This window comes from Leguminivora glycinivorella, chromosome 18 (genome assembly GCF_023078275.1).
Source record: "Leguminivora glycinivorella isolate SPB_JAAS2020 chromosome 18, LegGlyc_1.1, whole genome shotgun sequence".
NCBI lineage: Eukaryota > Metazoa > Arthropoda > Insecta > Lepidoptera > Tortricidae > Leguminivora > Leguminivora glycinivorella.
The window spans coordinates 1,575,882-1,602,828 of record NC_062988.1 but is presented as its reverse complement, the minus strand read 5'-3'; the positions used below and the strand labels follow the sequence as shown (position 1 = coordinate 1,602,828).

Here is a 26,947-nt window from a genome sequence, read left to right as displayed (position 1 = left end):
GAAAACTATGGGTATCCTTTTCTCTAGCACCCTAAAGAAAATGATGCATATAATAGTTTTCCTTGTTCTTATTTACTGACAGACTTGTTTGACAGAGTATATTATTCATCATCCTCCTTGCGTTATCCCGGCATTTGCCACGGCTCATGGAAGCCTGGGTCCGCTTTGACAACTAATCCCAAGATTTGGCGTAGGCACTAATTATTTTACTCTACGAACTTAAGCCTCCGCCACACATAAAGCGTTTTGATAGCGTAGCGTTAGCGGAGCGCAATGATAATAGTGGTGCGCCGGACGAACGCTGGCGTTCCGCACGCAATCCGCGCTCGTTAGTTTCCGCCGGCGTCCGCTGGGCGCAACGCCAGCGTTCGTCCGGCGAACCGCTGTCATTGCGCTCCGCTAACGCTCCGCCTACGTTCTCAAAACGCGCATGTGTGGACAAGCTTTTATTGAAATTCGTTTTTATAATTCATTTATGAAAGAGTCTGTCACCCGAGTCATAACGACAAAGCCATTACTGCGTATGAAGTTCGCTTTGCAAAAGAAAAGGGATTTTTTATGGAACTTTTGTCCGAACCAAAATGTGGATACGAAAATAATCTAAATCACGAAAGCCTCACATCAACCGGGCTTTGAGGCAAACGGGTGCCTCAGAAACGTGTGCAAAAAAAATCAGAATTTACCGCGCCAGAGATCCGCGGTCTAACCGATAATCTCAGCCCATTTTTAGGGTTCCGTAGTCAACTAGGAACCCTTCTAATTTCGCCATGTCTGTCTGTCCGTCCGTCCGTCCGCGGATGATCTCAGTATCCGTTAGCACTATAAAGCTGAAATTTGGTACCAATAAGTGCAAAAAAATAAGTAAAAAAAAAAATGTTTTATTAGGGTACCCCCCTACACGTAAAGTGGGGAGTGATTTTTTTTTCATTTCAACCCTAACGTGTGATATATTTATTGGATAGGTATTTAAAAATCAATAGGGGTTTACTAAAACCATTTTTTGATAATGCTCATATTTTCGGAAATAATCGCTGCTAAAGTAAAAAAAATAGTGTCCCCCCCCCTCTAACTTTTGTATCATAAGTTTAAAAAATATGAAAAAAATCACAAAAGTAGATCTTTATAAACACTTTCTAGGAAAATTATTTTCAACTTGATAGGTTCTGTAGTTTTTGAAAAAAATACGGGAAACTACGGAACCCTACACTGAGCGTGGCCCGACACGCTCTTGGCCGGTTTTTTTAATGATATAGGCAGCGATCGGGCCGCCTGACGGGAAGCAGTCATCGCCGACCATAGACATAAGTAACATCAAGGGAGCCACTTATGCGCGGCCGACCTTTGAGAACCCTGAATACCTGCTTCTTGAAGAACCCCATATTCTACCTCAGAAGGCATGTCATTCCACAACTTTCACGTTCTGCAAATACAAGGCTTGTACCTTTCGAGAAACGGGCCACTGGGTTTGACCATACTTGTTACCTGTAGCTCTTGGTTGGCGACGTACAGCGCTCGCTCGATGCGGTGGTGGCAGCAGGTAGCTAGTACCAGACCTCTGGTCTTGGAGACCACTCCTGGGGCTGCTATACAACGCAAAGCGTAATCTGTAAACATTGCTGAGGATTAGAAAATATTACGATCCAATTTTGACAGACATTTTTTCTTGTATGGAGGGTTGCTAGAGGTAAACTAAAATAAACTACAGCCCGAGTGCCGGCCATACTCCATACAACCCAGCTAACAAAAAAAAAACCTAGGATAAGTTAAAGAATTTAAACATCCGACAACAAAAATTGCGACGAAATAATGTTGCTTCGTTAGTCACAGAGAACCTCCTATAGAGTGGCAGTCTTGTATATTTGGTTCGCGATACGAGTCACCAGTGTTTGGGGTGCGAGGAGCGGGCGGGGAATGTGTTAAGCGCGCTGTGATTGGCCGTTTCAAGGACGGCGGGCAGTCGTGCCAGATGAAAAGGGACAGAAGTATGACTGCCCCTCTACTGACGCGTAAGTGGCCAATGTAAGTTGACCTATGCCGGCTCTGAATAAATTATAAATATGACTTATTTGTGGAATGTAATGCCGTCTGTTTTTAAATTTGAGCTTCTTGTTACCTTTCCACACTACAGGTGGACATCTTTAAGGCATCAAAATACCCTTTTCCAATTTTTTTGTGCGAAAAACACGCGCTGCTTTCGGGTCTGTTACTTGGTCGATACTGATCGGGCACGGCGAGCGCCCGCGCTTATATCAGTGCAAATACTAGGAAGGCTGGCGACCGCGAGTCGTCTTGTAATAGATGTCTATAGGGGTTGGTCTGTGTTCGTTAGTACTTAAAATTACTAAATGTAGTTCAGTCACAGATTATTAATAAGTTACTGACGTAACAGATCCTTCACTTGCCCGCAAAACGAAAAATACATACGCTTTATTTAACAAATACAAGTTACTACGTAATATAAGTTACTACGTAAAACTCATAAGATTAGTAGGTACGAGTACGTGCCACGCGACTACACAGGCGGTCGCGTGGCGCCTCTCGGCCACTTGTTACCTCGAGGCAACTGCTAGCGGGTAGGCACTTAACGCGCGACCGCGAGCGAGTGACGCAATGTCTCTTAGGCTGAAGGGGAAAATTTATAAATCTGTTATTGGAAGGCCTAAGAAAAGAAGGATGGACAGTGTGAAGAATGATATAAGAGTGAAAGGTATTAGTATGGTAATGTCTGATAGAGAGGAATGGAGGAGGATCTGATGCGCCTACCCCAAGTAATGGGAGAAGGGTAAGTGAATGATGAATTAAACTTACCCGTAGCAACCCCACACAGATGCTTGGCTAACCCCACAACAGTCTCACACTCCATAACAACCGGCACAGCTTCCAAAGCCAAATGTGCCAAATCCGCGCGAATCCGCACCGCCACTTCGCTCTCCTTATTTTTATATGTCTCTCCATTCTCTTTTGAATTAGTTATATTTTCAGATTCTTTAGTTACTATTCCATTATCTTCATTGCCTACATTAGAATTAGTTTCATTTGATATTTTGTCACTATTCAATAATTTGTTTGCTTTGCTTATATTTCTATCATTTGGTGTTTCTCCATTCTCTTTTGAGATAGTTAAATGATCAGTACCTTCTGTACTTGATATATTGTCACTATTTGATATCTTGTTAGATGTATTACATTTTTTAATATCTGTATCATTGATTTTATCCTTATTTGCACTAATATTGTCTTTCTGATCTTGGAACTCATCATCTCTGCCACTGTTTTTTATAGCACTCCTTCATCATTGACTCTTTCAGTGTCATTGTGACTGGGAGCTGTATGTGTGGGAGGAGTGGAGCGAAGCTTGTTGTCTCGCTTGTGCCTTAGAGGGGCGCGATCGACAGCCAGTACGCGGCTACCGGTGTTTGCACACCAGGCGTGTGCTGCGTAGTAACACAGCTGGCCTGCAAATAAAATAAATTGTTATGTAGTTTGCAAACGTAGCTTAAATTGGCAGCAGAGACTTAACATTTTACGTTAACGTCGTTAACAGAGGTGATATTATTTAAATATATTTATTTATTTATTTAAATAAATAAATAAATAAATATATTTAAATAATATATTTATTTAAATAAATTTGATATTAAAATTTACGCGTCAATATACAAGGGGATCTTACAAACGCAGCAACAGCGTACATTTTTGCTATCCTCATCTCAGAAACGAATATTCGTGATAAAAGTTTTCTTTCACCTGTCTATCACTCTCATTCCATAATTCTACCAATTTATCAAAGATGACATAAACAGATCTTGATTTATCTTGGTATAGGAAAATTAGTTTCCAAGTGATACTCTACTCGGCCCAAGAAACGACCTTACACAGTATTACTAACCCTTGCCAGCCTCTAGCTTCTCCACTCATAGCAACGTTGCGACGTTGCCAAGTCGTGCTCAAGGTGAGCACCGCGTGCTCAAGGCCAGCTCCTAGCTCCATGTAGCTAGCGCGCGACGTTGCCAGCCCAGTGTGTTCGGCGGCCCACAGTAAAGCGGACACCTGCCGAAGGTGTCGGGAGCTCTCTGCGCCTCTTCACTCATAGTAAGCATGTGACGTTGCCAAGTCGTGCTCACCTTTCCCAGCTCCTAGCTCCACATAGCAAGTGCGCGATGTTGCCAGCCCGGCGAGCTCAGCGGCCCACAGTAAAGCGGAACTTGTCGAAGATGCCGTCGGGAGCTCTCCGCGCGATCCTCTTCGCTGAATTCGGGCAGCACTGCGCGGTGGATCGGCTGAGGTGGCTGCGGGGTGATGTGGCCTTCCACATGCTCTGTTACGAAGATATTTTACATTAGTAAAACATCTTAATAAAGCAGGAAAACTAAATACATCTAACAGACGGATATTAAAGCTTAGCAGCGCTGGTATTTCCTATTTAACTTTCCTTAAACAATTTGGCATTCCACCTTATCTCGCGCGTGAATGGAAGCCGAACCGAAAGCGAGAGGTCTGCGGGAGAAACAAGAGCGTATCTTCCTTCCATTGTTGCGGCTCCAGTCGCACAGAGGCAGTTTTCGCTAAGCTGCATTTCAATGCTGGAACAATTTGCCGCCGTAGCATGTCTAATTTGTTTGGAAAGAGTTGGGGAGGCCTACACTCAAAGCGAAATAGTAAAACATAAACCGCCATCTTTCACATGTAGTACCATTTATTTACCATCTACCCCTCGTGTGCGGATGCGTCAAAAAATCGTGTGTTCGAACCTTGGCTATGCCATGTAGAGCAAAAAAAAAATCGTTCCAGAAAAAAATACAAAAAGATGACCTAATTTTACGCACGGATTCGTCCATAATCATACAATGGGTTAAAGTGTTTGACATCTGATCACGCATCTGATTGACATGTTTGAAAATGAGATTTAATAATAAGAAATATAAGGCTGTTGCCTTAATCAAGTTTTATTTAAGTATCAATTTCAGAAGCAACAATTTACACATTAAAATACTTACTAGCATATAAATGGTTGACTTTATCAATGACATTAGCGAGTGCATCTTTCGGGTACGAACTGAGTGGCAGTCGGGGGCATGAGTCCACCGTCTCCGGAGCGTTGATGTTATGCACTATGTACGGCGGCTGCTCCGTGCGCCGCGCGTTGCAGATCGCTAAGTGCTTTAATAGCTTACTGGCGAAGCAGGTGCTAGAAGAAATAACAGTAGTAATCAGCCAATAAGATTTGTAGTAAACTAAATTTGGACATGAACGGAAATGGCCCATATGCCACACATCATGCTCAAAAAAGTGATTCCATTAAATCTTATTGGAAACACTCATTAAAACTCTGCACGTCAAACAACAACCCACAGACACTTCTTTGATAACAGAGTAGTCACACCCTGTAACAAGCTACCAGAGGAAGTAGTCTCAGCACCCAACATCAACAGTTTTAAGAACAAATTAGACGAACATAATAACCTAGAAGAAGATATCAGGATACAGGCCATATCAGTTGTTTTTTCAACTGCCTGCCTGAATTATATAAATAAAAATAATTATGATTTTTCTCCGAATTTTGCAGTGTGACACTCTCTGAGACAAAGGTATAACAATTTGAGTTAATGCTCTGAAAATGAGAAAATGACTACTTAGTAAAATGATCAAGTACAAAATTTGTTTTTTATCATGCAGAAACGTCTGCAAATGGCTCCGGCGGTAAAGTTCGCATGTTCCTTACCGGAGGTGTGAATTACTCCATTTTCCCTATAAATTAATGAAAACAAATTTAACATCGTACAGGGATAAAATATTACTTACTGTTTAGGATCATTTGGACAGGGTATTCTCTTGTCCGTCTGAAAAATAAGTAACATAACTTTAGGAATAAATAAAATTATAAATGAAAGTAAGTGATCTACCTAATCAAAGCAATCACATCGACAATCAAGGAAAATATTTTGGAGACAACGGTATAATATAAGAACTTGATCCATATGGAGAAGTTTAGTGTTGATTTTCGTTTAAAAATACTTCACGAAAAAACGGCACTGTAAGTCCTATTAGCGACACATGAGTCAACATGCGAGGGCCTTCATTAGTAGAAGAATGGACGAGGGCCTAATAGTCCAAAATTAGAGCTGATGACGTGACGAACCTGGTCAGCTTCAGCGTTCGGCTGCGGCTGGTGTTCGCCGCAGTACTGGCGCCCCGGCTTCACAGTCATGCGGCACAGCCGCTTCTTGCGCTGTACGAAGAACTGGCACTGCGGTGTTGCAGCTGAGGCGGTTTTCTCTTCACCAGACATGGTGAACCAGTTTGTTTACAAAAATTAGGAAGTTTTTGAGGTTATACCTTTGACAGTTATGAAAAGGTTGATGACACTTTCAACACTTTGAGAAAATTAAATAGACGTATAAGTTTTTTGGTACAAAATAACAAAATTCGCACTATTGTATATTTACACGCACCAAGTAATAACAGAAATACCTATGAACTATTGTCCCACAATGTTTCATTTTCATTTTACAGCATTCTTAAATGCCAAGCCAGGGAGATTTGATACAATTTTTATGAAAATTCAAACAATTTCAAACCCAAGCTACAATCAAATCAATGCTGGCAACACCATTCAATCCGTCAAAAGTTTTAGGTTAGGCGTCGCGTCATTGCGGTTTCCAATTGTTTTTCTCGTATTATGTAGTGTTAGTAAACCAAAATGAGTTCCCCGAGCAAGGAAACCGAGGAGCCGTCGTCGAGTTCCACGGCTGTGCCGAATGGGGCGGGCGACGACGGCTGCAGCGGCGAGGAGAAGGTTGAGGGCCCGCGGCCGCCCGCCAAGCGGCCGTTGTCGACGGCAGTGATCGAGATTTCGGACACGGACAGCGATGACTCGGACGTGTGCGCCGTCAGCTCGTACCAGGCCTCGGCCGACGAGGTGAAGCGCATCCGTGGCGGTGAGTGATGCCCTGGAGGCTGCACTTTGTATCGCCAAGTTGGGCGGGAAATTCGAACAGCTTTGTTGTGTTTGCTATTGCTATTCCTTCAGGCATTCGGTGTTGAAAGAATGCTTAACACCTCCAGGCTTCTAGTGTTTACGATATCAAGTAGGTTACGATTATCAATGTTTACATAAACAAGATAACCCAATATGTGGCTAAAAATGTTCCAAGCATCAAATCATTACAATATTAATGGCTAATTTAGTAATGAATGTTGAAATTGGGCAGGAAACCCTAGTGTATTTAGATGCATCCATAGGAAGGAAGAAAGCCATGAGTCGTAATGACTGTTGTGTTTATTATCATGGGATATCTTAAAAATGAGGTATTGTTTGTTAACTCAATCCTTATGTGAAAAGAAACATTTCATTACAAAAACATATACATGTCATGTTATAGGTGTTACATTCTATTTAATTACCACAGTAGCTTGCCATTCCTCAAGATGATTGTGTTATGTTCCCGCAGACCAAGATTACTCATCGTCATCCTCATCATCCTCGGACTACAGCTCAGACTCCGAGTCCGCCTGGGAGGATGACTCCGTCCTCATAGAGAGCGAACCCCCGCCTGCGCGCCTGGTGTGTGCACAGCTCAACCCTAGAGCTAATAGAATGGATGATCCTACGCTTAACCCTACTATTAAGGTAATTTGATGTTTAAAATGCTTAGCTACTTAGGTTCGGATAAAAGGTAACTAAAATTTACAGCTGGAAGTCCAGTTTACACACTACTTTATTTATCACTATCTCTCACATGAACTTAATTGTTACCTTACCATCAGCCTTGGTATGCAAGGCGCACGTGCGGGCCCGGCTTACCGTCTCCTCGAGCCCAGAACTGTTCTTGGAGCAGAGCTTTCTTCCTGTCCACTTTGATAATGTGACTAGCACTGAGTTTAAACTTAATTTAACGATAATTGTTGGGAAAATGTGACTTTAACTATTTAATTAGCAATAATGGGAATTTTAATGCAGCGACGCGTTCGCAAGCTAGATCGAGAGCGAAAAGAATGTGAGGTAATGGCTACCGGAAATGATTAGTGCCGGGCTAAACACACCGGAAGCTAAAGACAAAATAGTGTTGTTTCTTTAAAAAACCGATATTCATACGAAAGTTGAACATACCGCTCACCTAAATATGCAATATTTACTCTACAAATAGTGCTAGAGTTCGACAAACTACTTAAAAACTATAATGTTAAACTAAGTGATAATACTAGAACGACGAAAGTTAATTTGAAAGTGGTAAAGGACACAGCTTCACAACTGGTCTTCTGTACTGACCAGTAGCAGTTTGAATTGTGACCACTCTACAGACACCGTCAACTCCGGGATGTAGAGCAACGATGCGCCCAAGGGGCCATTTTAAAGGGCTTGTCTGTTCGTTAATCAACAAGACCAAGGAACCCACGACAATGTTTGTATTTATTTTATTCCATTTAGTCCTCTGTTGTAGAGTATGGACGTACTCAGCGTGCCATCTACGCCAGAAGTCTTGATGCATTTTCTGTATCATTTTCCAACGATTACAGACACTTACTTTTTTATCTACAAGATTTTCCTCTGGGACAATCGACAACGGTTCCAGAGTTAAAAAATGGCCTGGAGTTAAGGCTGAGAGATCACTAGGATCCGAGCTAAGAGGTGTCAATGGACGAGAGTTGAGCATAGACTCAATCTGAGTCAGAATTGTATAAAATTCCTCGAAGGTTAACCTTTGATTACCTACAACCCGTGCGAGGTGAGTCTTAACCGAGCGTATCCCGGCTTCAGCTAATCCGTTAAAATGAGGCGTACCCGGAGGGTTAAACGAGAATTTAATTTCTTGGGCATCAGCAGCACCTTTCATGAGTGAACCAAGATAGTTACTAGCGCCCACAAAATTCCTACCCTGGTCAGAGACAATGTTACTGCATCGACCACGACGAGCGACAAACCGTTTAAGAACACAGAGGAAAGCTTCTGTCGACAACTCTGAAGCAAGCTCTATGTGAATGGCTTTGGTACTAGTACATACAAAAACACAGATGTAACCTTTGTACGTTTTCGCACCACGGCCACGACCGAAAGCGATATCAAATGGTCCTCCATAATCAATGGCGACACTCGAAAAAGGTTTAATTTGCGAGACGCGAAAAGTAGGCAAATTTCCCATAAGCGGCGGAGATGCCGCAGAGGGATTGGCACGAAAGCATTTCACGCAGCCTCCAATCACTGCCTGAATTGCTCGCTTTGGCGACAAAATCCAAAACGTTTGCGCAAGTAAATTTTGTAAAGTTTGGGCACCTGGATGTAAAAATCTTTTATGATATTCGTCAATTATTAAAATAGTGAGTCGGTGGGAGCGAGGCAATAAAATGGGATGTTTGACAGAAAATTTAATAGGAGAATTTGCCAAGCGACCGCCCACCCTGACAATACCCTGACTGTCAATGAATAATGAAAGCTTGCGCAAACCCTTTGGCAATGCGTTCAAACGATCCTCCCTTAATTGATTGATCTCTACACTGAAAGAAGTGAGCTGCACATGTTTTACTAAAAACATGAGAGCTGCAGTGGTTTCAGCTGACTGTAGAGATCCGACAACTTTTCCATCCTTAGCTGACCGTAAAAAACGGAAACAGTAGGCTAACACACGCTTTAATGTGAAAAGCGAGGAGAACCTGCTAAGGACTTCATCAATTAAGTTAGGATCGGCCGTCACGAGTAAGCTACAAATACGTTGTTCCTCTACAATACAGTCATTGCTTGGATAGTGCAAAGGTGAGCAAGGCCAATCCTTCTCTTCCTTTACCAACCACGACGGACCCTTCCACCAAATATCACACTCTACCAAATCTTCAGGCAGTAACCCCCTGGATCCTGCATCAGCAGGATTGTGGTGTGTACTGACGTGACGCCAGCGATCAGGAGCAACAAGATCCTGGATATGGCTCACACGATTTGCAACAAATGTTTTCCAGCGTGAAGGGCACGACTTGATCCAAGCTAACGTTACGGTCGAGTCTGACCATGCAAATATTTCCTGAACAACATAGAGAGGTTTTAATGCCTCTTGTGTTGACTGCATCAGGTCTGCCAACAACACGGCAGCCTGCAGTTCCAATCGAGGAATTGATAATTTACGCAGAGGCGCAACCTTACTTTTGGCACAGCAAAGCTCTACAAAAGTAGAGCCTTGTGTGTCATCGACACGACAGAAGACGACAGCAGCGTAACCACGCTCCGACGCATCACAAAATCCATGCAATTGTAATGAAACAAACGAATGGATGATGCGACGGGGAATAACGACAGATTTCAACGACGGAAGTTGATCGGTAAATTTCATCCATTCTGATGTGATTGCTTCTGGAACATCATCGTCCCATTGCACCCCAGATGACCACAAGACCTGCATTAAATATTTAGCGTGAAACGTGACAGGACATAAGAATCCTAGCGGGTCATATATGCGCGCTATATTCGATAAAATAGTACGTTTAGTACATTTCTGATCACGTGGTGTTGCAACCTCAAATTGGAACGAATCTGTTTGTGGACGCCATAACAATCCCAATATTTTAAGGGACAAATCCGAAAGTTCATCAAAATGTTTAAAATCACTCGAATACAACTCAGAAGATGGAAGGTCAACGATAAAACCTTTATGGTTGGAGGTCCATTTTCTCAAATGGAACCCACCCGACGACAAAATTTCAGATAAATCTGATCTAATTTTTAAAGCTTGCTCAATAGAGTCAGCGCCTGTCACGACATCATCAACATAAATGTCTCTCCCAAGCACTTGTGACCCTTCAGGATAGGAGTCAGCAGTCTCCTCCGCTATCTGTGCTATTGTGCGCAAAGCTTGATACGGAGCCGATTTCACACCATAAGTTACCGTCCGCAAACGATAGTCTTTAACTGGGCCGTCAGTCGAAGGTCGCCACAATATCCGCTGATACTCAGCGTCCTCGTTTGGCACGAGGATTTGACGATACATGGCCTTTATGTCACCCGTAAAGACTATTTTATGCCATCGAAACCTAGTAAGGACATCAAAAATATTAGTTTGTAACTTAGGTCCAGCTAGTAGTGTATCATTAAGCGAAATCCCATTGCTGTCACGACAACTTGCGTCAAAAACGGCTCTCAGAGGTGTACTGACAGATTCGGGGCGCAAAATACCATGATGTGGGATGTAATTAAAATTCCCGACACTAGAGACAGGCGGCGCAACCTGCTCCATATGACCACTGACCTCATACTCTTCCATAAAGGAGGCATAAGCTTTACGAAAATCCGCATGCTTTGTAAGCTTGCGTTCCAACGAAAAAAATCTCCGCATTGCAATTTCACGAGTGTGCGAAAAGGTAGGCTTGTTCGAAGGATCGACGAAAGGTAGAGGTACCTCGAACCGGCCTTCACTCGTGCGACAATAATTTGCACGGAAGTTATCTTCACATAGTTGATCCTCTTTCGACAAGATAGGTTTACTCGGACCACAAATATTTTCTAGTTCCCAGAACCTTTTAAGAGAATCATCCAACGACAGCGACAAGTTTGATTGTGAAGCATTCGACACGAAAAAACAATCTTTCCGACAATTAGTGAAAGATTGTGTACGAGAGGCATAACAGTCACCCATCAGAACCCATCCGAAAACAGTCTCCAAAGCCTTTGACTGCCCCTTTCGGCCCTCCTTTTTACCACTTAAAATGGAAGATGCAAAGATCTCTGCATTTAAGAGTAAATCTATTGGGCCCGGCTTCGCAAAGTCAGGGTCAGCGAGAGGTAGACCTTGAATGTGATGCCATTCCGATGTATTGACTCTATAGTATGGTTGCTCCGGACAGATAACTGGAAGCACTGACGCTTGGAAGTCAAAATTAACCATTTCTGATCCAATAGGTTTAACAGAGCATGATAACATACCCTTAGGTGCAACTTCAGATAGTCCAATTCCAGTAATTGGCTCGCTAGTATCATCTACCTGTAAACCTAATCTTCGAGCACAGTCATGGGAAATAAAATTGACACCACTAGCACCGTCCAAAAGAGCACGAGCTATTTGATAATTACCTGAACTATCCTGAACAGCTACCCGAGCAGTAGCAAATAAAACTAATCCATTACTTTGGACCGACGTCAAAGTCACTTTGCTATTTAAACCGCTCACCGTTGGCTGAGGTGCTGGTTCAGCCTCTGGCGAAGCCGGTTCCCTTTTTCCAAAGTGTAATAAAGTGTTGTGGGAACAACCGCATATACTGCACCGACAATCCGATCGACATTGTTTAACTTTATGAGTTTTGGAGAAACAACAAACACACAAGCCCTTGTTTTTCACCACCTTGAACCGCTCCGAAGTGTCTAAAACTTTAAATTTTTTACAATTTTCTAAGTTATGCAGTTCAGTACAGAAAACACATATATTTTGTTGTGTGGCAACTAGTGTTACCTTGCCTTTACCTTTAATGGCACTTGTTACGGGCTTAACCTCCGTTACTTCCAGAGCGCGGACTTGTTTTTCAACAAACTCTTGTAGCAATTCAAACTTTGGAATTTCATTGGAATTGAACTCGAGGAGGAAGGCCTCCCGAGTCGCCTTGTCCAATTTTCCCCACAACAGATGAAATAACATAAAGTTTTTATCGGGTAAGTCGAATCTTTCTAACACTTGTAATGTTTCTCTAAAAACACGATGAACTTTTTCTAATTCAGTTGAAGACTTGGTCTTCACCTGTTCACAAAGTAAAATCTTTTCATAGTACCCAAAGGCAATTTGCCGTTTTCTATTGTAAAACTTGTTTAAAGCATTGTAAGCATCCATGTAACTGTTGTCCGAAATTGGGTAATTCTTAATCAAATCTAAAGCCTTACCTTGACACGATGTCATAAGATAATGCAGCTTTTCAATGTTTGAAATATTCCTTTTATGAATTAAAGAATCAAAGAGTTCCTTAAATGACAACCAATTGTGCAAGGAGCCATCAAATGGTTTCACAACAATTTTAGGTAACTTCGCTGAATTATTATCACTACTATCTTGTTTGTCAACAGTTTCATGTTTGCTTGTAATGACAGGCTCAGCTTTCCTTAACCTTGTCAAGATTGACTTTACCTTTTGTTCAAAATCGACAGTAACCGAGAACTCCGTATTTACATCCTTTGTTTTCTTCATTATAGCCTTTTGGGCACGATGAAAGTCTTCAACTATTGGGTTTAAGTCGGCCGCGACATAACCCTCTAAATCTATACAATCAAAGATTAACTCTAACCGCATAACCGCGTAATTGCGTTCAACCCTATCCATGTCAACGTCTCTATTGCTCACATCAATGTCCGACATTTTTCACGTAATAATCACTGTTGATTTATCGAAAAACGAGAACGAAAATATAAATAAACAGTTTACGTTACTCAATAAAATTAACTTGTTGACTTTGACAATGACAGATGAGATGACAACCGAATTGTTGCCATACACCAAAGCATAGACTACGACCGAACGAGATGAGCGGATTGAACGAACTGTCACACTGCTACCAACCTAAATTCTACTATAAAAGTCACACTTCCGGTCAGCCATTAACCGAATCGAGAATTAAAAGTTTTACCCACCAATTTATTAGAAAAATATTACGACACGACAAATTTGATATTTTACTAAAAATAGGTAACTTTTCAACGGATCCGGCTCGAAGGACCAAATGTTTAATGATGAACTAATTGAGCGGACTGTAATTTAATAAAATATCTTTAAGACGAAATTGACAAAGATAACTCGAAATTTTAGAGATTTAAACAAACACTTACTGGGAAAAAACAGTGCATATGTCACATACCTTTTAGCATGAGGTTCCAGTGGGTTGGTTTCAGCTCGCTTACCATCAGCCTTGGTATGCAAGGCGCACGTGCGGGCCCGGCTTACCGTCTCCTCGAGCCCAGAACTGTTCTTGGAGCAGAGCTTTCTTCCTGTCCACTTTGATAATGTGACTAGCACTGAGTTTAAACTTAATTTAACGATAATTGTTGGGAAAATGTGACTTTAACTATTTAATTAGCAATAATGGGAATTTTAATGCAGCGACGCGTTCGCAAGCTAGATCGAGAGCGAAAAGAATGTGAGGTAATGGCTACCGGAAATGATTAGTGCCGGGCTAAACACACCGGAAGCTAAAGACAAAATAGTGTTGTTTCTTTAAAAAACCGATATTCATACGAAAGTTGAACAGTTACATAATTGACATGCACACAGGACATTGATGTGCACGTATCAGCTTTAAGCTTAATAGATTCTGATATAATTTTACTCAAACTAATTAAATAAAAAAAGATTCCTTTAACTCTTTCCAACTTTAGTCAGTTTCTGGCCATATGTTCTACATTTTGGTTCTAAGTGCATTCTCTCTTGATAGCAATCTTCCTTGATTCTATTACTACTGTGAATCTGTTAGGATATGGCACCATTTTTTACTTAACATATGCCCGGGTATTCCCACTTCTGCTGGTCAAAAATGTTGTATATTGTACAAAACTTTATTAAAAAATATTTTGTTTCAGTCACAAGAACTAATAGACAAATTCAAAACCCACTGGACGGAGCAGAAAGACTTGTCCACCCCTGAAGTAACACTATCCTGCTCCCCGTTCCGGCTCGGGCTTCTCCACGGGTTGCTGGCCAACCCCGACATGATCAACAACATCGTGGACGACATGAACACATTAGACTGGTCGAGGAAGAAGATGGATCTATATGAGTTCCATCAGACGGCAGACCTGGCCAGCTTGACGTGGCAGCGGAGTATTAGAGGCATTCACGAGCTGCTTAAGACTGAAGTTATGAGCTGGGTAAGGAGATAAATATACTTTTCAGTACATATGTTGTATATTAAAGTAGTATATTTCTGACAAGTGTAAACTTCAAAGGGCCATATTATGTACTGAAAAACGTCATACGATACACGTGCAAAGAAGGAATTCGTAACTCATGGGGATTTAAACATTCCCTTCTTCTTTAAATCCTGTTACCCTCTGCTGGGGTGTAGGGCTCGAATCATATTTCTCCATTTACTGTCTTGGGCAGTTTAAGTAACCTCCTCCCACCCCATCCCTAACATCCAGAGCTCTTGCTGAACAGGCCGACGCCAAACACGTTCAGTCGTTCAATTTAACGCCACTCGTTTCAAATCCCCTCTTTTCTTCCTCTACTATTCTATTCTTTACATCTCTATTGATTATGATGTATGATTTCAATGATTATCTTGGAATTGCATATCTTATAAATAACGACTATAACATTTGATTTTGATCACCAGATGAGTTCTTTTAAGATGACCAATTTAGCATGATTTAAAAATAGTATTATGTATTATTGGTTAATGCACAGGGACCTTATTGTCAATGGCGCTTATGGTGTTAAGAGTGATGTTCGTATGTAGTGTGCACTGTACGTTACACACACCTTTACGTAATCTCTTTATATATTCCGTAGCCTAAGGATCATATAGCAGTAATAAATCATACATTCAACCTAAGGTAAAATACCCCATAATGGACGGTGATGCCATTATGGACAAAAAAACACAAATCCTTAAAAATAAGTATCTAAAATAAGTTTCTAAAAACTGACGGCTATGTACCATAAACTAGAGTTGTAGAGCTGTTTAATTTTGAAGTTTCAATTAATTCGGTTATTTCTGAAGGATTTGGAGACAAGATAAAATTCACCAGTGTACTGAAAAAAATATCAATACGAATCAAGATTTAACACGCTTGGCGGTAGAATTTTTACAAGTTGTTTCGATCAACGCTCCTCCTTTACACGTATACAAATACGACGCCGCGGGACATAAGCGCCATCGACAGTTAGGTCTCATTACCCAGATAAAGTCTCATATTTATTGTCTGTTTTTAAATGAGTTTACTCTTTACGGTTTCGAGCAAAATGTTCCATACTAGGCAGTTTCACAAGATTAACAGAATATGATTTCAATCACCAGGTGTCAGAAGTGACGGGTCTCGAACTGACGTCGGTCTCAGCATCGTGCTCATTATACGGTCCTGGAGACCATCTTTTAGTCCACGACGACCTGCTGGGGACGCGGCGAGTCGCTTTCATCTTATACCTGTGTCCGTGGACTTGTCCCCCGCAGCGAGACCAGAATGGAGATGACCATGTGGTCAGTATACACTGCAGTAACCGATCTCTAATGTTAGCTATACGGTCCTGCCCCTCTAGCACAACTTGCCTTGTCGCGCGCGAGTCCATACTTATTTTATTTTCTTTATTGGAGAAACAACAGGAGTAAGCACAAACAAAATTATTTCAGGTATGTTATATACAGTTCAAGAGATGTGCACCTACCTCCTAAGACGCTCTCACTGAGAACTATACAGAATATAGATAAGACATATATTACTACAGTAAATTAAGCTTGACGCACTTAACGGCTAAGTAATAATGGAACTAATGAGCGTATCTCTATTCCTACAACTTGTAGGTATATAAGCTAAACACAATACAGTGATTAATACTGGTAATGCTAATTAAATGATACAAAAATAAAGTATCAAGTTGTCTGTGCCAAAATATCAAGGACTTGAAGACGCGCTTGATATATGAACTCGCGCGCGACAAGGCAAGTTGTGCTAAAGGGTCTGGAAACGATCTTCTAGTCCACGACGATCTGCTGGGGTCGCGGCGAGTCGCTTTCATCTTATATCTGTGTTCTTGGACTTGTCCCCCACACCGGGATCAGAATGGAGACGACCATGTGGTCAGTATACAGTATACACTGCTATAACTATGTATTTCTTGAACATTTTTATTTTACAATTACAATTTACCCATCAAGGAATTCAAGGATGTCGGAGAAATTAGTTTTAAACCTTAGGAATAAGCCTGTTAAAGTTACAACTCTTATAACTATGTATTAAAACTTCCGTATTGATATGTCAATGACAGGTGCGCTCGCCCCGTAACCGAATGGCATGAACGGCAAACGCCGAAGAAATGCAATCTATTTCTATCGCTCTTGCGTATCGACGCGACAGAGCCAGACTGCATTTCTGCGGCGTTTCGTGTCGCAGAAATGCTATTCGACTACGGGGCCTGGCCTGTCTAAACACAATATAATCATAAATATCATGATCAAAGTTAATTTCCCCAGGATGTAGACAACGACACAGGCTGGAGTGCACACATGGGCGGAGCCCTAGAGCTGCTAGCGCGCGACGAAGACGGGAAACCTACAGACGTGGCGCGCTCCGTCACACCTGCTAACAATATGTTAGCCTTCTTCCAAGTGGGCCCGGAGACTTTCCATCAGGTAAATAATATGTCACTAATATATCTAACATTTTGGGGAGAGTTGGCTGTATGAGACCTCCTGTTAAATCGTACCACTTCTAGATTTCCCAGTTAACAACCTATATTAGGCCTCTAATAATACTCTTACTATTATTATCATCAATTGCTGAAATAATAACCTAATGGATTGTTGGATAGGTATTTAAAAATGAATAAGGGTTTACTAAGATCGTTTTTTGATAATATTAATATTTTCAGAAATAATCGCTCCTAAAAGAAAAAAAGTGCGTCCCCCCCCTCTAACTTTTGAACCATATGTTTAAAAAATATGAAAAAAATCACAAAAGTAGAACTTTATAAAGACTTTCTAGGAAAATTATTTTGAACTTGATAGGTTTAGTAGTTTTTGAGAAAAATACGGAAAACTACGGAACCCTACATTGAGCGTGGCCCGACACGCTCTTGGCCGGTTTTTATGAAACATGGCTAAGAACACTCCCACAGAACTAAATCAAGATAGAAGGAAAATGCTCGGCGATTAACAGCGAAACCGAGCGTGTAACGTTTTGTGTCGAGCCTATGACGTCACGAGTGTACTTTAGTGATGGGAACGTTGTCGCCGCGTAACCCATTCGATCGATTGTGGAGGTTGCTTGCGGGATGCCCGCCGAAGTTAAAAATATCGGATGTTCATCTTCGTTGTGAAATGAAGTAAGTATATACCTGTATTCGTGTGATGACAAACAATTCACTAGTAGGTATATAATTTGCCTAAGGCCAGGAACAAAGATTTTAGTAGGTAGGTATTAATACTAGTTAATATTTCGTAATATTTTTAAGAAAATCGACCATGTACTCACAGCATTATCCTCATGTTATTTGTTACAACTTTTAGTAATTTATAAATATAATTAACCATTAACACATTTTTTGAGTTATTTTTATTCATAATAAATATAGAGCGTATTATGTTTGTATTTGTTTTTCTGCCGACCACAAATTCAACGTTAATACCGTAACTGTAACCTATTTTAAAGTTTAATTTACCTTTCACTCGTACTTTATATGTATAGTTTCATAACAATATAAAAACATAATTATAATTTCCACTGCTTCGCAAAATCGATTTAAATCGAATAAGGAAATCGCAGCATACATGACGATATAGTTCCGTGGTGCACCACTATTCTTCAGTTCGACGTGAGTTCGACGAACAAAATAACAAATCTACCTTCACTTTGTCTCGACAGTTTGAATAGCCTATTTTTATATCGCTTGTTTTAAACGCACGCTAAGTCGGACTCGTCAAATTAAAGCCGCAATGGAAAACTAGTTTGACGGCCGTACGTCAGCTAATGTTTTGATGATAAAAATAGGAAAATCGTGTTTTTTATTTAATAAATAATATTTTAGGACAAATGGTACTTACCGATGATAGGAAACACTTTGTTTAACACCCTTGCTTTTATTGGTGGTGTTTGAACAGTTAATTATCGAATACCGACCCATTTTGTATTTTTCACTGTATGTCACTCGCGGGCAGCGGTCGGGAGCAGACTGACTTGCGCGGCGAACAATGTCGCTCGCTATTTAACTTTTCCGCACGCGAAGTAGATACACTTTTTCCTTCTATCTTGATTTAGTTCTGTGAACACTCCCGATTAACTCAGCTTTTAGACAAAAAAACTAAATCTAAATAGGTTCACCCGTTCGGGAGCTACGATGCCACAGACAGACACACACACAGACAGACAGACAAACAGACAGACAGACAGACAGACAGATACGTTAAACTTATAACACCCCTTCGTTTTTGCGTCGGGGGTTAAAAAAGGGAGTGAATAATTGAATTTAATCATCTTTTTCCTCGTTCCCTCAATGCTGAGGATCGCGACCACAAGTAGCCTGTCTCCATTGAACGCGGTCATAAGTCACGTGGACTGCACGATATAGGCTGCCGCCAGTCGACTTCTTCACATAGTCAGACTATCTCTTACGAGCCCCACCCCAAGCGCGTTTACAATTCATTCGCCCAAGATGATACACTTCTCCATATTATGCATCGAATTGTATTATGAATTAAATTTAATTATTCGTGTCGAATACCCGACCCGAGTACCCATAATACGAGAATTTTGAAGCTTATCGTAGGGCTTTTTCAACCTGTGTAAAAATGTCAATTAATTTACTTTGTTCAGGTCGGCGAGGTGTTGTCGCTAGAGCTGCCCCGGCTGTCCATCAACGGCTGGTTCCACAGCGCCGGCGGCGAGGAGCCCCCCGCGCCGCCGGACCCCGCCCCCCCGGACCAACACAAGCCGCACAGCGACCCGGTAACCACTTCGCGTTCAAGACCGCTCTGGCTCAGCTTCACTGCGGCCCCGAACCTGGCCCCGCTCAAACGGTATCACCAGGCTAGGGGTCGCGGGGTTGGATAACGGCCGGTAGCGGTAGGGCTAGCGATCACCGGATCGCCAAGCCGTCCACGAAAAGACGGCGTCAGACCGTCCCACATGGATGGGGCGCGCCCCGACACAGCCCCCACAGCGCCCAGCGCGGAAGGGGCCACTCACACCCCAGCAGGGGTGTCGAATGAAGACACACCACCATCTGGCTCAGTCGGTAGTGACCTTGCCTGCTAAGCCGCGGTCCTGGGTTCGAATCCCGGTAAGGGCATTTATTTGTGTGATGAGCACAGATATTTGTTCCTGAGTCATGGACGTTTTCTATGTATATAATATAAGTATGTATTTATCTATTTAAGTATGTATATCGTCGCTTAGCACCCATAGTACAAGCTATGCTTAGTTTGGAGCTAAGTTGATCTGTGTAAGGTGTCCCCAATATTTATTTTATTTATTTATTCATTTGTTCATCTACCGGCATTTCTTTAAGACGATACAGGAGGGGTCAATTCTCCATACAAACGCTCTCGACTATTTCCTCCCTGGTTTTTCAAGATAGAGCACTGATTTTTTCAACATAGATTATTATTAATTCTATCTGTGTCGGACCATTTTGATTTTTTTGATATTCTTATTTTTAAAGACGTTAGAGCCCATCAAAAATTTCCAAAAACGGCCTTATTGATTATGGTTCAAAAAAAGGTGTGGTATTCAAAATTGGTAACAATTAGCCAAAAAAACTAAACAGTCCGACACAGATAATTTCATTGTTATTCAGATTCTCAAATTTCGTTACGATGGATTAAGTTTCAGCTGTTCCAAATAGTTATATCCACTATAATAGATCCACTTCTAGCTCATTGTATACTAGACACGTGATAGCTTAACTACGAAATAACAAAATTATTGTAACATCTAAATGGCTCTACAATTAGTCCTTGAATATACCTACTGCCTACTTGTATAGGCAACTCCCTATATCACATGCAGCTGTGAAGATTATAACATAATGTTTTCTCGTCTACCTTGACAGGTGGTGATGCAAACCATGTTAGAAGCGACGTACATGACGCCGCGTTCCCGCGCCGCGATCCAGACGCAAATGGAGCAACGCTCAGAAGTGTGCCTGCGAGATCTCCTGCAGATAGACTACTATACCAGTCTACTGGAGGCGCTACGGCAGGAAGGTGAGGGTTACTGCGATCCAGGCGCAGATGGAGCGACGCTCAGGAGTGTGCCTGCGGGATCTCCTGCAGATAGACTACTATACCAGTCTACTGGAGGCGCTACGGCAGGAAGGTGAGGGTTACTGCGATCCAGGCGCAGATGGAGCGACGCTCAGAAGTGTGCCTGCGGGATCTCCTGCAGATAGACTACTATACCAGTCTACTGGAGGCGCTACGGCAGGAAGGTGAGGGTTACTGCGATCCAGGCGCAGATAGAGCAGACGCTCAGGAAGTGTGCCTCCAGGCGCAGATGGAGGATCTGCCTGCAGATAAACTACTATACCAGTCTACTGGAGGCGCTACGGCAGGAAGGTGAGGGTTACTGCGATCCAGGCGCAGATGGAGCGACGCTCAGGAGTGTGTCTGCGGGATCTCCTGCAGATAGACTACTATACCAGTCTACTGGAGGCGCTACGGCAGGAAGGTGAGGGTTACTGCGATCCAGGCGCAGATGGAGCGACGCTCAGAAGTGTGCCTGCGGGATCTCCTGCAGATAGACTACTATACCAGTCTACTGGAGGCGCTACGGCAGGAAGGTGAGGGTTACTGTTCTTTTTAAGCATTGGTCCCACCAAAAGCGACTACGCCGTGAGCTATCAGCGATATAACCGAACAAAAGATAGTAGTTGCCGTGTAAATAAAAGAGATGCGATGATAGCGCGAGCGAATCTTCTTTGTGACCCCCCTTCAACACACATTAACTCATTCACTGCCAGACAAACAATGGTGAACTAGGTCAGAAACCTGTCGTAATTGATAACAGCCCGCTTGTATGTCCACAACCCGCCTAGCGGGTTCTTCTGCATCTGAGCAAAGTTTACGAGTGCCCACCAGGCGGGATCTTGGTCGCGAAAGTGTAAAAGGATGACGTTTTTAAGGCACAAGAGTGTCAGAAATTGCGCAGCAACCTTACCTCTCTGATATAGAATTCAAAATTACGTAGGAACACTCATTTGCCTTGCAAAGGCCCCTATTTACTCTTATGGTTACTGCGCTTCTATTCCCAAACGAGGTAGGCAGAGCATATGACACTGCTCAAGTTTCAATGATACTGTCGGCAAGTAAGGGGTTGAAATAAAACGAAATTGTGACTTGGTTTAAATTAGAGATGGGCCGAATATGGACTTTGCCGAATACGAATATTCGGCCGAACATTCGGTTCAGCTCTTACCGAACCGAACATTCGGCCGAATATTCGGTTACGGCTTATTTTTAAAGCGAATGTTACTTAAAACTATGAAATGATTTAATTATTATACATAACTTCAACTATGTTCTTATGATTTAGTGGATAACTAAAACTTAGTTAAAACAACTCTGAACTCTTCTCAACTCTTAAACTACAGTTTATTTTTAACGTTTTTACAAAACAATTGTGTTTATATTTTGACGCATTTTTAGTAGTTCCTTTGAAAGCTACTAAAATAGGAGCTTATTAAGCAATGGTATACGTAAAATCTTCATTAGTTATTTACTTTGTTTATTCGGTAAATATTCGGCAATGTAACCGAACTATTCGGCCGAATACGAACATTGAAAATCTTGCCGAATATGCCGAATACCGAATATTTACCGAATATTCGGCCCATCTCTAGTTTAAATGTAATATTTCCTCCAGAGCTACCCTGGGAGCGCGCGGGCCCGGGCAACGAGCGGCGCTACCTGCGCCTGCCCGCGCAGTACGCGGAGTCCCTCCCCGCCGAGCACCCCGTCCGGCAGCTGCTCAAGATGGCCGCCGGCGCCGCCTGGTTCCGCCTGCTGCACGACTGCACAGACCTCGCGCTCACCAAGTACGAGCGGCTGGAGCTGCAGAAATGGTCGCCCGGGGACTTTACTGTGAGTACATTCATATCAATTTACGCATGTATTCTTAAAAGGGGTCGGTAGAGCAAATAAAACTGAAAGTTGAGAAGCTACGGCTATTTGGAAGGCCGAAGACTAGGTCCATATAGACACAGAATAATATGGCGTCAACACCCGAGTGCGATCTGATTGCATGGCGATGGGCGGCTGTGAAAAAGGAATGCTTGAGGTTTTGTGTAATCATCGAGTGTAATGTGATGTACTTAGTGTTATATTGTGTACCTATCCAATTTTATACGTTGTTATGTATTATTTAAGTTTCATGGCGTATTAGCTCACTGTAATGTCATGTTAACGTATCGACAAATAGAAAAAAAAAGGCCGAAAATCTGAAGCATCCAGAAGGTTAGGCTTCGCATTGCGTCCGACCTTACAGGGTCAAGTGAGCTTACTAATGTAAGTTCAGACTTTTCACTGTTAAGTGTCGGCCTGCGCCCGATCCTACAGGGTCAAGTGGGCTGGAAATTGTAAAGTGGCCGTCAATGGAACTTCCAAACAATGTAAACAAACCGCCATTTTGAAATTGTCTCTGAATGATGAATTTCTTAGTGATGCGAAAATACTCTGTCAAATAATGTCCAAACGTCGATTAAGCGCTCTCTACACTCGCGCGATATTCGATATGCAGAAAGAGTCCACACTCGCGTTCGCGACACGGCATGCGAACATGCCAAGAAAAGCAGTTAACGAGTAAAATAATATTGAAACCGTCAGTACCGTCATTTTTTTATTTTTTTACCTACCTAAACAATGATGGTTGGTACAAAGAGTCACTACGTGGTTGGTTTACAGCGTGAGTTGGGTAGTGTGTAGCTGGCTTTACAATATCTTCAACTTTAGTCGCAACCCTATCCATCATAGACAATTGTAGAACTTAAAAGAAACAATAACGTCATTTTGCTTCGTCATAATAACCTAACTTTTAAACCATTTCAAGTTTTTAATGAAATCTCCAGATTAAGTTATTAATATAAGGTTTTGCATGTTACGATAATAGGACCGTTTCAGTAATGTATGGTTTCAGTGGTGTTTAATGAGGTAGTGTGAGAATTCAAGGAGAAACAGTGACAAAACAATGTGATGCCGTTTGTTTACATTGTTTGGAAGTTCCATTGACGGCCACTTTTTTTTTTTAAAGTCAAACTTCGCACTGCTGAATATAAAGGCGCGCTGCGCGCGCTTGAATGTCGTGCTGCCGCCGACCCCATCCTACTGGGTCAGATGTGCTGTTAAATGTAAAAGTGCGCTTCGCGCGCCTGAAGGTCGGGCTGCGCCTGAACCTACAGGGCAAAATGCTTTGATGTGCTTTTATTGTACTTTTTTATTTAAAATTATTTATTATAAATGGGCTTACTTTTGGCCACAGACTGACAAAACGACTGTAGTGTTATATTTTTATCACTTTGTCACGGTATAATAAAGTGTAGGTACTATCGTACAGTATGGCCACTCCCTCTCCCCGCTGAAAGTGCCGCCCACCCCCTCTCGGTTACCTCACAGTTACCGCTTGTCAAAAACGCGAACAGTGACCTGTCATATTTCACTCATACAAGCATAGCACGCGTTCACCTATACGAGGTTAGACTGTGCTAGGAACGCCTCTTTCATGAATTTAAGTATATTTGATCGCCAGTGTCCGAGGTGTGACTTTGTCCCCATCTATATTTAATACTTTCACAGTCAGTCACACGGACAGTCGCTTTTCGGTGAAGGAAAACATCGTGAGGAAACCGGGCTATTTCCAATAAGGTCTTTACCCTTCGGGTTGGAAGGTCAGATGGCAGTCGCTCGTAAACCTAATGCCTACGCCAAATCTTGGGATTAGTTGTCAAAGCGGACCCCAGGCTCCCATGAGCCGTGACAAATGCCGGGATAACGCAAGGAGGATGATGACACTTTTACAGACACCAAATCTAACCACCCCCTCTTCCACAGCTCCTGCCCCCGCGCTCGCAATACGCGTCGCCTCGCCTGGAGGCGGTGCTGTACCTCGGGCTCCCGGCGCGGCCCGTGTGCGGCGCCGCCACCACCTACCTCGCGCCCGAGGAGCACCCCGCGCCCAACGCGGAGCCCGACGCGGCCCTAGTCACCGTGCCACCCGTCTCTAACGCACTGTCGCTAGTTTACTGCGACGCGGGAGCCGCCGGCTTTACGAAATACCTTAGTAAGATGACCATGGCGCCTACGGATCATTTTTTCATACTCACATGTACGTATAGAGAGTGACGAAAGTTCTATGATTGTGTTTGTAATAGGGAAAGTCACAGGTGTCTTGTTATTGGTTGAATCAAATGTTCAATTAAGTCTAGCGATTGAGGGATTTACTAAGTATCTCAGTATAACTAAGTACAAGAGCCCACGGCCTTACTTACTGTACCCGTCTCCAACGCACTGTCCTTATACTGCGATGTTGGAGCCGCCGGCTTTACTAGGTACCTCTGTAAAATAACCATAGCCTCAGTAGAGTGACGAAAGTTCTACAATTGTGTTTGTAATAGAGTCACAGATGTCTTGTTATTGGTTGAATCAAATGTTCAATTAAAAGTAGCAATTGAGGGATTTACTAAGTATCTTAGTATCACTAAGTATCAAGAGACCGTGGCCTTAGTTACTGTACCGCCCGTCTCCAACGCACTGTCCTTAGTCTACTGCGATACTGTAGCTGCCGGCTTTACTAAGTACCTTAGTATAGCCCTTACTGATCACTTTTTAGTGTTAACATACTTACATGTACGTATAGAGAGTGACGAAATTTCTATGATTCTGTTTGTAATAGGGAGAGTCACAGGTGTCTTGTTATTGGTTGAATTTGATATTTAATAAGTTAAAAGTAGCAATTGAGGGATTTACTAAGTATCTCACTATTTTAATTGTAACTTTTTTTTAAAGAAATTTAAAAGTCTGGTAACTTTTAAAAGCAACGATGGTATATCACGCCACGATTTTCAGTCAGTTACGTAAAATACGTAGATGGTTTGAAAAAGTATGATTTCATTCACATAGTCGGTTATTTTAACCATATGGTAACAGGTTAAGTTCACATTGATCGTCACTCGAAACATTCACATAGTTTCGCTCATACACGGTCACATCACAACATGTTCAAGTAGGGTATAGTCGCCATCAAATATATCGGAGCGTTCAATAATATCAGTCTGCGTAGCCGAATGCACAAACGCTTTTTTTAATGTTGTTTATGATTTAAATTAAAATGAAGGAAACATTGATGGAATTTTGTCTCTTTGATTCTGACACTTCTGACAATATTTTTGTACATCGACATTAGTAAAAGTGAACTACGTAGGTACATTAGCTTAAGACATAGTCGCAAAATATTTCACTATGGTGTAACGTACAAAAGTTACCAATTCATTTGCATCAACTATCCGCGATTCGTCGTCTCACTTGCACGGTAATAGTTAGGAAAGGATAGACGGCGCGGTTAGTTTTGCTAGTCTTTCACAGAGATAGGTGTGCGTATTTTTGTAATAAAATGTGTGTTTAGTAAAACGTCTCACTTTGTCGGTTACCATTAAGGTGGGATTTGCTTGTATCTTTATATGAATACACTGACAAAGCGGTTTTGTAGCAATCGACAAAGTGGGACGTTTTCCCGTACACACTCACATTAATGTAGACAAATAAGGGTTGAAACTAACAGGTACAATAGAAAGCGACTGCGTTTGTAGTTAAATGGAATAACTATTTAATTGTAAGGAATATTGTGAAAAATATGGTTTTCATCTCTTTAGCGAAACTTTGGAAATGATAACTTGATATGTAGCAATAAAAAATAATTAAGTATTTATAGATCGTTTCCCGAAAGCTGGCACGGATGGAACGAACAAAACTTTGATTGTATGTGACACCTGTAACTGTCAAGAGCCACCATTTCTTTTTTGTTGTGCGTAAGAATATTGCAAACTCGAGTGTTTAATTAGCTCTGGTATCCATTCGTACCAGCTATTCTGAATTGACCTGTAATTATTCTTTTGATAGAAGAGATGAAATGGTATATTTCTATGTCTACGGACCTAAGGCACTGGCCCCACCAGAAACGAGTAAGCGATGAGGAACAAAAGATAGTCGGTCCCGTGTAAATATAACCACAAAATTAAAATTAAGAAAAAACCCCGACCGCGACATAGTGGACCGATTTTCATGAAACATGGTTAAG

The 26,947-nt window shown here is 42.0% G+C and overlaps 2 protein-coding genes across 2 annotated transcripts in view; one reads left to right on the top strand and one right to left on the bottom strand.

Annotated features, from left to right (window-relative positions):
• The window catches only part of LOC125236062 (tRNA:m(4)X modification enzyme TRM13 homolog), a 7,423-nt gene extending 1,086 nt beyond the window's left edge, over positions 1-6,337 (bottom strand). Inside the window, 8 exon segments of the mRNA XM_048142751.1 lie at positions 1,483-1,604; positions 2,809-3,275; positions 3,278-3,455; positions 4,125-4,205; positions 4,208-4,318; positions 4,998-5,188; positions 5,803-5,840; positions 6,140-6,337. Coding sequence (XP_047998708.1) covers positions 1,483-1,604; positions 2,809-3,275; positions 3,278-3,455; positions 4,125-4,205; positions 4,208-4,318; positions 4,998-5,188; positions 5,803-5,840; positions 6,140-6,289 — 1,338 coding nt within the window. The 5' untranslated portion in view covers positions 6,290-6,337.
• Positions 6,332-26,947, top strand: LOC125236061 (prolyl 3-hydroxylase sudestada1). The gene is made up of 9 exons (XM_048142750.1): positions 6,332-6,938; positions 7,452-7,630; positions 14,531-14,818; positions 15,970-16,149; positions 17,140-17,298; positions 19,478-19,609; positions 20,715-20,868; positions 22,526-22,743; positions 24,706-26,947. Exons 1-9 carry the CDS (start codon positions 6,701-6,703, stop codon positions 24,994-24,996), a joined length of 1,839 nt encoding a protein of 612 aa, XP_047998707.1. The 5' UTR covers positions 6,332-6,700; the 3' UTR covers positions 24,997-26,947.